This window comes from Oreochromis niloticus, linkage group LG22, assembly GCF_001858045.2.
Source record: "Oreochromis niloticus isolate F11D_XX linkage group LG22, O_niloticus_UMD_NMBU, whole genome shotgun sequence".
Lineage (NCBI taxonomy): Eukaryota > Metazoa > Chordata > Actinopteri > Cichliformes > Cichlidae > Oreochromis > Oreochromis niloticus.
In genome coordinates, this window is record NC_031985.2 from 22031109 (window position 1) to 22044637 (window position 13529).

Below are 13529 nucleotides of genomic sequence, written 5' to 3' on the forward strand. Positions count from 1 at the left end.
CAAACTGAGCACTGGAATGGGGAAAAAGGTGATTTCATTGACTTTGAATGAGGCATGGTTGCTGGTCTGAATACTTCAGAAACTGCTGATCAACTGAGATCTTCACAGTCAACCAAAAAATATATAGATCCAGTGAGTTCTCTGAGAGAAAATGCCTTGTTGATGTCAGTGGTCAGAGAACAGACTGTTTCAAGCTTAGAGGAAGGCATCAGTCACTCAAATAACCACTCATTAAACACAAATTATGCAGCAGCGTATTTCTTAATGCACAACACGTCCAACCTTGAAGTAGATGAGCTTTAGCTGCAGAAGATCACATTGGGTGCCACTTGTCTCAGCTAAGAACAGGAAACTGAGGCTACAATTTGCCCAGGCTAAGCAAAATTGGGCAACAGAAGATTGTAGACCAGTCAGTGTTTTCCTCAGAGTCTCATTTTCTGCTGCAACATTCAGATGGTAGGTTCAGAATTTGGCATAAATATGAAAGCCCTTCCCTTTATAACCAGTGTTCCCATCTTCTAATGGCTGCAGCCAGCATGACAAAGCACCACGAAGCTCAAATCATTGCAAATTAATTCAGTTAATTCAAAATAAATTCACTGAAAATATGAAATACAATGATGGCAATAAGAGTATTACTTTTCTGGCTGCTGGTCAGTAAGGAATTTGAAAAAAATGAAATGATTACAACTGCAGTAGACAAGTGTTTTAATTCTTACACCAGACGTCAACATTTGATCAACCAAGGTCTTTGCAAATATCCAACACAAACAACAACAAAAAAAAAAAAAAACAGAAAGAAAGAAAAATGAAGGGAAAGAAATTTAAACCCAAATCACATTTTAAAATCTAAGCTTTACCCTTAAAACACTGCATTATAATACATGACTATTATGGAGATTGCAGTGATGACATTTATTTCCTTGCCACAAGTTCCAGGAGGGCGGAGGTGATTTTGTCCAGGTTGTTAGAGTACCGGGGTCCTCTGGGCATCCTGGATTCTTGTTCCATGTGGAGGGGAGGTGCAGAAGAGTGAGAGTCGAAAAACTCTCCAACAGGAGGCTGGTAGTCACGAGACGGCAGGGATTCTGGAAACCTTTCAGGATAATAGGGCGGCTCATCTAAGCAGTTTGTATGAGGAGCTCCAGATTCCTCTGAAAAAACAAAAAACAAAAACAAAAAGAGGAATGAAATTGAATTACATGAAAGAAAGTGGAATCAGGCACACTTCCTCTGACACAGGGAAGCTGAATATACAACTTATTGTTTATTATCTTATTTAACGATGCAATCAAATTCATTTATTACATAAAATCAAAAGGTGAATTTAGACACCTTTGCAAACTATGCCTCATTATACATAAATTGAACTAAACTATCCTAAAAGATACCACAACAAAACTCAAAATACATTCAAAGAAGAAAATCCCATCAATTTTCATTTAAACCTCAAAGTTCATAAGGTTATTTTATTAATACGTCAATAAATTGGCATTCGATCCATACAACAACACATACAGCACAATTCCAGACAAAAGGCGTGATTATACCCCTCCCTCTCCTGTTTATCAGACCTGAACCATGCCTGTTGTTAATGTGATGAACTATACCTGTGGTTATTCTGCTACAGACACATGTTCATGTGGAACTGACTTGAAAGCACAGAGCTGGGAACATCACAGCCTGCAACTGAGCAGATAAATTCGTTTTTAACTGATGAGATATAGAAAGGATTTTGAAATGAAAAAAGCAGCCAAATGATGATTTAAGCCACAGAAGAGGATCTTTCAGCAGGACAATAATTCACAGCCTACCAGCTGCCTGCTGAAAGAATATTTTCTAATAGAGGGGCCCTCCCAGAGCCCTGACCCAAATCCCACAGATCACCCGAGGGATACCATGGAGAAAATTACGTCAGCTGGTCGAAGCTCTGGTTTGGATGAACTGAGAGCCTTGCTGAGTTGAACATTAGGGAAAACTTTGCAGGTATTATAGAAACTGATCTACCCTACCTTTCTGGTACAAGCAGCTCTACTAATGGATGAAAGGGTCTTTAAAGAAGCAACTACTGAGTGGCCTTCTACTGTCTGCCTTTATTTTGAGCTGTATATTGATTTAAAACCTACCATACTTATTTTTGCCTAATATTTTTCAAGAAAATTATGCTTGTGTTATTTTTATTGATATCTCTAACTTTTATATAAGACTATTGAACCCTAATGGGTTTAAATAAACTGCACTGTGATGTACTATACCTTCAAAGCGGCCTCTTTTTGAGTATCTGGAATCTTCGTGTGCAGGGGGGGGATAAACATTGTGCCGCTCCTCTGGAAGATGCTCACGCTGCCTCCAGTCTCTGAAGTCGAGGTCTTCTGACTGTCTGTGGTGCGAATCATCTCTCATGTTCCTCTCGAACGGCGGCTGTCGAGGGTCCAGCTCCATGTTGCTGTAGTTTCTGGGGATCCCTTCTCGACCGTGGCTGTTCTGCTACCATGACAAAACCAAACGTTTTGTTAATATAAGCAAAGTCTTTGTGTTCTTTTACTAATATTATATTAAAAAGACAGGCGGTGTGCAGAATGACTCATACCACAGCTTTCTCCATCTTTTTCGTTTTGAATTCTTTAAGCAGGTTGCAAAGTTTACTTTTCAAGAAGTCAGCCTCTTCAGCATTCTCAATTTCAATGTTGCTCTAAGAAAATGTGAAAGGGGAAAAAAAAAAACAACACACTGAGAACTGAGTGAATAGTTGCATAACAAAAACATGACTCACAAACATGTGCAAGTCGCCAATAACGACTAATTATCTTACCAGCATATCAAAGACGCCCTCCGACTCAGAGCCTCCTCTTTGGTTCATTTCAGGATGATGTGGACCCTAAAAAAGCAAAAGGTCTTGCGTCAATAAAGATTTGTTTTACTGGACATTACTCTACTGTGATGTTAAAATAAACTACCTGTGGTTCTCTGTAGAGGTCTGAAAATTGTCCTCCACTCATTGGTGCACTACCTGGCCTTGCGTCACCTCCAAACTTTGGATTTGGAGATCCATAATTATCCCCATACCTGAAAGCAGCAATCACACATGTAAAAAAAAAAATAAATAAAAGCAGCCCACAACACTTTCCAAAAAAAAAAAACAACTACAATTTTTACACTTACATTTCCCTTGTCCCTTCCACTTCCTCTGGAGTAGCATCAGAGAAGCGGCTCTTTCTTTTCCTTTTACCGTGAACATCATCTTCGGCGCCTCCTTTCAGGAACCGCCTGAATGGCTCTGGGATGTTAGAAATGGTTCTGCCAACATCCATGTGTCTCTGTGAGGCTGGGCCTCCAGCTCTCCTATCAACTGCCTCATCTTGATGCGCCTCTCTCAACTCATGACGATAATCTTGAATTATATTGAACAAATTGTCACGTGATCGGTCCCCCTCCATAGATGGAGAGAAGTTCCTCCTCCTGGCTTCTGGTTCACTTGATCCCTGTCTACCTGCTTTGTTCATACCGTCGTGCCTATCAGCTTCCCTCTCCAGGGACCACCGCAGTTTATCACCTTCAGGGTACATGGCCTGGGAGGGTGAATACTCAGAACGACCGTTCCCACCCCTGACATCCTCAGAGTGGAAATCCTGAACAGACTCTCTTTCTGGATAGGCTCTTCTATAAGGAGGTGCCCCCTCAGGGTAATAGTCAGACTGACCAAGGCCACGAGGCAAATCCTCCCTAAAATCATACTTGGGAGCATCACCTCGCTCAAGTGCCAAACTTCTTTGTGAATCTCCACCATATCCCTCTTCATACTGATGACGATAATCAGAGTCCATGTAGCCTTCTCTGTACGCATGGCCTTCCCTGAAATCCGACCTTCGCGGTTCATCTCTGGTGCGCTCATTGCTAAGCCTGTTCTCCCGCTGGCTGCGCCTGTCTACGTTCATGTTAGGTTCATTCGGAGGAAATGCAGATGCGTTTGGGTAACTTGAGGCATGCTTCCTTCGGTGATAGTCCTTGAGTTCGGGTAGGAGTGGTGGCAAATCTTGTGGGTTCGTCTGCTCCCTGTTTTGCCTCTGCCTTTGGAAAGCTAATAATCAAGTAATAATTAGAGAAAAATACAACCAAACGTTTTCCCAATGTGTCTGTAACCTTTCCTTGTATTTTAAAATTACTTTTTAACCATGTTTAATATCAATCAAGTTACCTCTTGAGCTGTTTGATCTACTCTCGTTCCCCTTTTTGAACAATGACTGAAAAAAAACAAGAACAAAACAAGAATAATAAACATTTACTGTATGTAACAAAATGTATAGAATTTTAGAAGAATGTAAAATATGGTGTGTAATTTGGGTAATTCATCTGGCATACCTTTGGAGTCCCTCTACCATCCTGTCTCTCTATTATTTCTGCTTTGGCGCGCATGATCTTCCCCCCGAGGGTTTGTACAGAGGGTCTATCCCAGGTCACCAAGTCAGGCCGCTTCAATTCCTACAGAAAGGGAATGTGATCTCTCTTTGCTTTAACATCTTATTATAAAGGAAAACAGAATAACAAAGAAGGTTTTAAGTAATGCTCTGAATGCTTTACCACATATTTCTGCCTGTGTTTGCGTCCAATCACATGACAGACCATTTCTGCAAGGACAGCTGACTGATTACAGAGCTTACATAAGTATTTGGGGCCTATTTGTCGGTCACTAGGAGGCCCCTCTTCCAAAAAGTTCAAACCTGGAAATTAAGAACAAACAAAAAGTTAAAAACAATCAAATAATCTGGTATTTTAAAAAAACATCTGCTTAAAACTTTCTGCAAAGTTATTCACCAATGATAGGCTCATCCAGATTCAGGTAATCCAGGTACTCTATAATATCCTTAAACTCCGGTACGTGTCTTCTGACAGACCGTCCTGGGAAGCCACATGCTGATAGTTAGCAAAAAGAAAAAAACTACACAGTGTTTTTAAAAGTCATCATCACAGTATAGCAATAAGACAGAGCAATACTAACTGGTGGTGACTAACTGCTTCAATTTAAACTCCTTATTAGAGGGTGAGTCTTTATTAAGGGTTAACAGGGGTAAGGGAAGATTATAAGTGATTATAAGACAAGGCCTGGTGTACTGTAGCTGCAGCTGAATGGTATAAAATCTTCAGCTTAGATCTTAACTATCGTAGATTTCTGATATACTATCATCTAATGTATGAGCTCCAGTAGAACTTCCAGTCCAGACATTTTATTTTTTTCATGTTGCTTTTTGAATGTCATCAGACGAGGAAAAAAAAATTGTTCCCATGATTTTCTGAAACATGTACCTTGTGTGGCATAATGGATTTATTAGCAAAAAACATCTGAACTCTAATGGTACCTATATTACCAAATAAGAATTTTTTTATTATTTTTTTTTTTTACAATATCCCAATATTATTGTATAAAAAAAATCCCAATAATAGTGTAAATGTTTAATTTACTTGTGCAAAGGGCATAAATAAAACCAAGTTATTAAAGTGCATACTTGTACAACATGTTCCTTTATAAAAGACAGTTACACCAAACTCTGGACAGATCTGCAGAGATGTTTACTTATGCCTTTCATCATCTGAGTGTGGAGTATTAGTGCACCCACAGATGTCCTGCCACTAGAATAACTGAATACATATGTATAGTTGCTAAATTTAGTCAGAGTGGATTTTGAGGGAGTCATACAGGCACAGGCTGGCCAGTGCCATCTAATTTTGTGCAAACAGCTCGTTTGACTGACATTTTTAGAAGTTGTGAAGATTTCCAACAAGCTGCAGCTGTTGCTTGAAGAGCAACACTGGAAAAGCTGCATTTTAGTAGCCGTGTGTGGTTTAAGAGCAGTACAGTATTTTTTCTGATCTTGATACGAAAATGCTACACATCCATTTCAGCAGCTGATCATGTAACACCATAATTAAATCACAAAAAGGCTTTTAATGCAGCCAAATTTGGCCAAAACTGCAAAGATCCAGAAAGGAAAAGAAAAACTTAAATGAGCGGAGAAAATGCAGATGCTTCTACAAGTGCACTTCATGGTAAATAGCATCCAGTCACGCTCGGCGGCACGTATACAAACGCAGGCCCAGTTGGTTCTGTTTTTGAATCACAATGGCAAGTGCAAAACATCAAAGTGGCTTTGAAACAGGGTTCATTCTTGGGACACGAGCGGCAGGAGCTTTAATCGCTTGAGGCACCAACACGCTCTGCGGCAGTGATCTAATAAGCATGGGTAGGACATCAAGTTTGATGCATGAAGGCTGTACGATAATACCTACTGACTCAAGGGCAACAATGTACAGCTGCAAAATCTTCATTGTTTGTTTCCTTGCTACATCCACCTTGTCACGGGTCCTGTTAACAGATGTAGACACATTGCAGCTGCCACAGCTCAGATATATTTTCCTCTGTGTTGGAAACAGGTAACACTTCCATTTATTCTGTTTTTTTCCCCCACATATGCTGATGTCTCTCTTGCATTCCCACTGGCTGGGTAGTAGACACAGGTCATGGCTGAAGTTTCACTGTGAGCTGTCCTAAACTTCTGACCCTGTCAGAAATTTTCCCCAGCCTCTGTTTTGGTAGAAAAGCTGTAAGAACAGCCAGCTTTGATCCTCTCTCGCTGTAAGATGTTGGCTCACCGCTTTGGAGCCACAATCAAAGATGGCACCACTGCCATCCATACCCAGCTCCCCTAATATGGGATTTTTGGGGCAGATGCTGATACTTATTTTCCATCCTTCCATTCATTTAACATTTTTTTTGTCACTTATCCAATTCAAGGTGGTGGGGGGTCTGGAGTCTATCCCAGGTGGCTTAGTGTAAGAGGCAAGGTAAACCCTGGACAGGTCATCAATCCGCGATAGGGTTAACACGGACAGACAACCATTCACACCTATGGGCAATTTAGAATCACCAATTACTTTAACCCCAATAACTGGATGTCTTTGGACTGTGGGAGGAAGCTTGAGTACCCAAAGAGAACTCGTGCAGACACAGGGAGAACATGTAAACTCCACACAGAAAGGGCCCGGGTCAAACAGTAGATTCAAATGATATGTGTATTATGCATCTGTGAAAGGCCGATATCTGCCGATTTTAATCAGCCAACCAATCAGTCAATTCCAATCCTTTTGGGTCATTAAAGGACTTTTATGAGTTCACCTATGGAAGAGTTTGGGAAAATTTGTTACATAGGTGTAACAATAGCTCCATATTGCAGTGGTTCTAACAGCGAAACATCCAGTTTAAACTCAGGAGGAGACAAACATCCCTTTTGGCTTGCCTCGGGAAGGATATCCAGAGTTTAAAAAAAAACTCAAATCATCTACCCACTGTGGCGACTCCTGGTGAATAAAAGAGCAGCTGATGGTAGCTTTTTACACAGGTGTAATCATTTTCACCATTCCAACTATGGAAGGGTTCAAACTGGGTCCACGTGATGGAAATTTGATCATCAGATGGTCAGAGCGACACTCTGACATACATCCACATCCCTCCAAGTTTTCTGTGACCCTGTGGACCCATTTACAGAGATGAGTCCACCGGGTAGAAGTCAAAAAAGTATGCCAAGACTTCTTCTCCGTAGCGTCTGCAGCTGTCCGAGTATAATCTTCTACTTACGGCTTTTCCAAGGTTTTAAATTGGTAGTTTGCAGAGTTTACCACCAGCTCTGCAGACCACTGTTACATGGTGTAGCTGTTTACTGTCAGCAGGGGGCTGACAGTAAACAACCAGTGCCCAGGCTTGCTTGGGCTGCTGTTGGTTGGTCCTTCAGGCACCTGTGGAGAGGCTTTTTTTTTTCTCCCGTTCATGTTAGACTCTGCTGTCGGTCCCTTTCCTCTTCCAGACAACTTTTCAACCAGTCCACACTGGACTTGCATCGTCCACGTTGAGCTATGTGCTGTTGGGGTTTTGGAGAACCGCACGCAAGCGCATTTGCGTAGGTTGCCTCTGTGTGGGCAAATACCTACGCAAACACAGTACTGTAATTCCCACATTAGACTGCACTTTTGACCACCACCAAAACCAAAAGATGGAGTATCTTTTGGAAGAAATGTATTAAATCCCCCCAGTTGAAATCCAGACACTTGTTGAATTAATATCCACTTCACTTCTTGGAGACTGTTTACCCACTGAGGTGATTACATACCTTCTGAGCCTTGTTTCCCATTTGCACTCACATCATTAATAGGAACTCTGAAGTCATGTAGTAGCTTTCCTGACACGTCACCCCTGTTGACATCTTACGTTTTCCTATAATTGTGTTTCATGTTGTTCACTTTCTGTTTGCATTTCTTCATTGCGTGACAGATGCCATGCACCACGATGAGGGGATTTATTTCAATACAATGTTTACGCTTCTGGTGCTGCACTCCTTTGTTTGACCAGTGTACACTTATATCTGGACCATTCACGGTACACCTTCATCACGAAAAGTTTCTCTTTCCCTGCTGGGAAAGTACCTACCCTAAAAACCTTGTGAAGAACTGTGATGATTCCGAGTTCCAGGAGTGTGGATACACAAAAATGGGGGTACTACGTCCAACAGTCAGTAAACCTAAGAAAAAGTTCCTGCAGTCCAATAGGACGAAATACCAAGGTGCTCTGAAGATGGTCTGGCCCGACGCCATAATGCAAAATAATAACTTGTCTGAATATCAACTTGGAAACATCGAAGTCATGTGACCATTTTAAAGTCCATATTTGTTGGAGCAGAAAGCTGAGTCGACGTGAATCCTCATACAGACTTCCATTTCATTTTCAAAAATAAACATGAAATCACTGCACTGTGCTAAAGAAAAAGTATAAATCTCCTCAATAAACTTCAAATTTCTAACTCTCCATACCCAAATTAAGAAAACAAAATGACTGAACACACACTTGCAGAACTAAAAGCCACAACAGCATCAGTGAGATCACACACTGATGTTCAAAAACAAGTCCTGACTTGCAGCCGAAGTTAACCAATTTGATCACTGATGTTAGGTTTGGGGCTTTGTGTCAGTGGTCCAGATATAACCTGAGATGCATCTAAGGAGCCTAAGCTAAACCACTAAAGAAAAAACAATCAAATCTGGACAAACTGTTTGTCCTTACACGTTGACTTCTGGGTATCTTTATACATTTACTTCTAAACTAAACTGCTGCCCATTAAAACCGGAATGGGTACTATTCACATGTATATTTAATTACCCATCAGAACAGACACGTGGCCAGGGAAGGAATAAAAAAATAAAAAATAATAAAAGAGGGAAGATGAATTCTACTTACCAGAAGTTACTAAGCCACCCTCTTTCTGCCAGGAACGAAAGGAGAACAATAAAAATAAAGTCAATCAGTGCTGGATAAACAACACTGGATGTAGTTCACCTCTGCTACAAACAGAAAAGGAGTTATTTTATGGAATCAAACGCATATTAAAACCAAAACCACAGCCCAAATGAGGTGGAGTAAAGGTGCCTGTCCCCACCTGTCTTCTTAGTGTGCGTTAGATCATAAAGAGATAAAGCAGTTAAGGACTAAGGAGTTTGTACTCCAGTCACTTTTCACACAACTGTATAAACTGAACCCCCACCGCAGGAGGCGGGAGTTATATCTGCATGTGAACATATGAATGCAGAGAAACAGGATGTAGCTTTCTTCAGGGTGACCAAAAGTTCTATTGAAACATCTGGAGGGATCCTTCTAGGAACTGTTTATAGGAATGAAATGCACCAGCACACTGCTGGGGCTAAACCAGGGTCCAAATAAAACTTTACCAGTACAAAAAGTGTTTTCCATATGAGACAACAGAGCTTCAGTATGGATGTGAAACTGAAGCTGTAGTGGTCTGCAGAGTAGCCTCCATGCGCCTGTTGTCGTCGTCGTCGTTGTTGTTGGTGGTAGCGCTGCTAGGAAACTATAAATGTATACCTACGTATACATCGTTCTGGCTCATAGAAAATAAAACCAGTTTTAAGTAGGTCTGCGACTCAGCGGAACTCCAAACCAGCACCATCCAAGAATTAGTAGCTGGTTTGCCACAGTGGTTAGAAGATAGCCAAAAGACACGAACTCAGGAGCTTATGTGCTACACAGATTCTGTATTTGGCAATAAGATCTGCCAAAAAATAGCTACCCAAATAACCAAACAGTGGCTGACTTCCTCTAGTGTAAAGGCAGGAAGAGAAGGGCGCCAGTTTAGTTCAGCGGGATGAGCAGGCGACCATATGCCATATGACCGGAGAGCAGTAGGCCCGGGTTTGAGTCCCACCTGCGGCCCTTTGCTGCATGTCTTCCTCTATCTCGCTCTCTCCCTGCTTTCCTGTCTCTCTACACTGTCACTATCAACAAAAAAGAGAGAGGAAGAGAAAGTAAGACGCTGATGAAATGTTGCCATGGCTACACAGTCCACTGTTTTTGTTTTTTTAAATTCGGTTTGTCTTCCAAGCTTGACTGTACAACAAGTAACTTGTTAAATCCACACGTGTGTCTTGGAAGGCACACTTCCCAACATAATGAACAAGAACAACCAAGAAAGCTCACATGACGGAACAGACCTGAACCTGGCTCAAAGGCACAGCAGACAACTTCCTGAAATTTTCTTGGGCATTAACAGGAAGAAGTTCAAAGACATATGAAGCTGACACATCATACATGACATGGTTCAAGACCATTTCCTTTATGAAACTCCACTGTCTCCACTGTGTCAGCATAGTCTGTGGCCACTATCACGCTTTATAGTTAAAAAGAAAAACAAGTTTGTTTTCCTTCCTTTAAAACAAACACAACTGTCCATTATTGGCGCCAAGTTCAGGATGCATTGATGTGAAGGGGCCCCTAAAAAAGGCAGATGGTGGTAGGGGCCTGATTTTAGTAGAACATCTGCATCTGGGGAGGTGAGCAAAGTGTTGAGAAGAAATGTCTGGCTTTTCTTTGCAGAAATCCTTAAAACCATTCACCCATAGAACCAACCAAGCCTGCCTTTTTCAAGACTTCTTCAGAACTTGCCATTTTCAGGTTGTCAGTTGCTCGCTCCAAGAGTAATTGTAGTTGTTTCCCAGACTGAAGGAGAAGAAGAATGCTGTGTGAAATACACAGCCAGGCAGGCTTACACACTGTTATAGATCATCGAACTAAATATTACCCTGTCATCCTTGCATAAACTTACTGCAATGGCAAGAGACACAGTACTCTTCTGCAATGGCCAATCCAGCTTCTTCATAGCAGTCAAACGCAAAGGTGGAAAGCATCCAGCTTTCCTGGTTGATTCTGTAGCTCAAAACTCACTGAACACTCGACGACGATGGCTGAACAGAGGCAAACCATGTCACCTTTTGTTGTCACTAGTCTTGTACTTACTGTAACACGATTTTTTTTTTTTTTTAAATCTTCAGAAGAAACAATGTATTCTACTGGCAAGACTGAAATAAGAAGAGCTGTTAGATGCAAAACCAGGCATTAAACCAGGAGGGGAAAAACTGTAGGTGGGCTTCAAACAAAAAAAATTTTTTTTTAAAGTGAGCGGCTTGGAAAACTTGTTTCTCGCAGACCTCTGGTACCTGTGAAGATCTGAGACTAAAGAGAAAGTACATGGAATAATGCAAAAATGATGATGACATCACTTTGTAATAGATTTTAAATGACTGCATTACTAGTAATGTTTAGCTTTCTACACAAGTAGATTTGAGTACCTTTATATGTCCTGGGGTGGTCAGGTGTATCTTGTACAGCGTATCACCCCTTAAGGATTTTTCACAGATCTTGATTGAAAAAGAGCAAAAAACAGACGAATTAATAACAATCAGCAGACAGACACAAATAGACACACTAAATTAAGCCTTATTCTGTATTTTAGTTGCGAATGGTAACTTAACTCTAAACTATATAACCACTTATAACCCTTATATACTGTTCATTTTATATGTTTTCATAGTATAGTCGGTGTCAAAATTGAACTGGGCCAAGAATTCCTTCACATCAAGTGTATAAAACAAATTCTAATATACATATATCTTTATAAAGTATAAATAGTCTATCTGACATTAATAAAATGATGAATAGTCTTTAATTGGTGTTTCAGAGAACAGGGTGAGTGTTTTTTAGATTTTACAACACTCGTTTTTGGAGAAAAACATTAGATATCACAAAATATGATGACCTGTTTTACCTAAGGTGAAAATGTAGCACCTGTGATGATTAAAAGATATTATACTGAGATGGAAAGAATGTTACAACCATTAAAACACTCAACTCTTCATTCTGGATCATATAAAAATGCTTATGACTACCATATATCAATTCAAATTTAATAAACACTTAGAGCAGGTACTTAGCATGTGTGGGACACATTTTAGCTTTTCGTGTACAACTGGGATTTTTGGAGACCTGCAATGTAAATGTGTCTGTCTTAAAACTGTTTAAATGTGCTATTGGCTATAAATAAAACAGATTTGATGGTCAACACAAAAAGGTTCAGACATTTTTCATAGTGTTCATGAAAAAAAGTTTTTTTTTAATGAAAACCCTTAGTAGCCTCATTTGGCTACTTACTGGACTTAGAAGAGAAACAAAGTATCAATCCTAGCGCACTAGTATCTGGTATATCAATACAGCGTTGTTATCGATACTACAGATATTTGGATCGATCCGCCCACCTCTACAACAAAGACAATTTTCGTGACTGAACAAGGGTTCCTCTGTCACCTTTGTCCCATAAAAAATACGCAGAACTTGGTATGTACAGTTTTAGTTTCAGGGTTGCCTAAAATCAACGTTTCTTTGATTTGCCCCACACTGGATCCAAAATCCTTCTGAATAGATACGCGACCCAGATCCATTCAAATTTTAATTTTATTTTTGGCACACTTCATGAAAAATCATGACATTTTCAAGCTAAAAGAATCACATGCAAGATATTCTTACTGCAGTCAAACGTAAAAACGGATGGAATTTGACCCGAACAGTATGCAATGGTTAAAAACAGCAGGACCAATTCACGTCCGATGTAATAGACTTCCAGAGGCTAGCTAAGACGTTAGCTTTGCTTGCGGCGGCACGCTTCCTTTTTTCCGTGAACGTCGCTTTCGCCAAATAATTACATGTCTCTCAGCCAACGTTATCATGCTTACCTCGCATTCAATAAACGCGATATCCTCCTCCTCGTATGGCGTTTCGAAGTTATCCATCATGAACCTTAGTTAGTGGCCGTACCCTCCAGAGGTAAAGCTACCTGCTTAGCGACTGTTTACTAGCTAAATCGCCTGAACCAAGCTAGTTAACTGTTGTGATCAGATGGTAGCAAGCGTTATTGTTGTAACACTAGCGAATTGGCGTGTTTTGTTTCTATATTAAATACTCTGTATCCTATCCAACAAATGTTTACACAGCTCTTGTATTATTAAGAAACTAGAGAAAAATAGCTACGTCTTCCTGGTTGATAGGCGGACCCTCGCTCTAAGAAACCCACGTGACCGGAGCTGTCACCACAGCCGCGGTGACACACCGACATAAAAAGGGACTCCCCCTGGTGTTCACATGTTTA

The 13529-nt window shown here is 40.6% G+C and overlaps 1 protein-coding gene across 5 annotated transcripts; it reads right to left on the minus strand.

Moving 5' to 3' along the window:
* Positions 1 to 221: 221 nt before the first annotated feature.
* si:ch211-13c6.2 (uncharacterized) lies at positions 222 to 13468 on the minus strand. Of its 5 annotated transcripts, XM_013270651.3 has the most exons (14): positions 13117 to 13468; positions 11680 to 11748; positions 9278 to 9302; positions 4813 to 4911; positions 4579 to 4718; positions 4360 to 4479; positions 4196 to 4241; positions 3163 to 4078; positions 2958 to 3066; positions 2813 to 2878; positions 2591 to 2692; positions 2256 to 2487; positions 1611 to 1689; positions 1123 to 1154 (listed from the first exon to the last, which is right to left on the minus strand). In XM_013270651.3, exons 1-13 carry the CDS (start codon positions 13174 to 13176, stop codon positions 1625 to 1627), a joined length of 2049 nt encoding a protein of 682 aa, XP_013126105.1. In that variant the 5' UTR covers positions 13177 to 13468; the 3' UTR covers positions 1123 to 1154; positions 1611 to 1624. The 5 variants fall into 5 exon arrangements, with proteins under 5 accessions (XP_013126103.1, XP_013126104.1, XP_013126102.1 ...); XM_013270649.3 differs by lacking the exon at positions 1611 to 1689 and having other exon boundaries at positions 222 to 1154; positions 2256 to 2484; XM_013270650.3 differs by lacking the exon at positions 1611 to 1689 and having other exon boundaries at positions 222 to 1154; positions 4813 to 4896; positions 13117 to 13467.
* Between the last annotated feature and the right edge of the window lie 61 nt (positions 13469 to 13529).

Coding starts and splice junctions, on each gene's coding strand:
- si:ch211-13c6.2 (XM_013270648.3), bottom strand. CDS start 13,176: ATGATGGATAACTTCGAAACGCCATACGAGGAGGAGGATATCGCGTTT. Junction 4,912..9,277: donor GGGTGGCTTAGTAACTTCTG/GTAAGTAGAATT, acceptor GCTAACTATCAG/CATGTGGCTTCCCAGGACGG. Junction 4,079..4,195: donor TAGATCAAACAGCTCAAGAG/GTAACTTGATTG, acceptor CTTGATTATTAG/CTTTCCAAAGGCAGAGGCAA.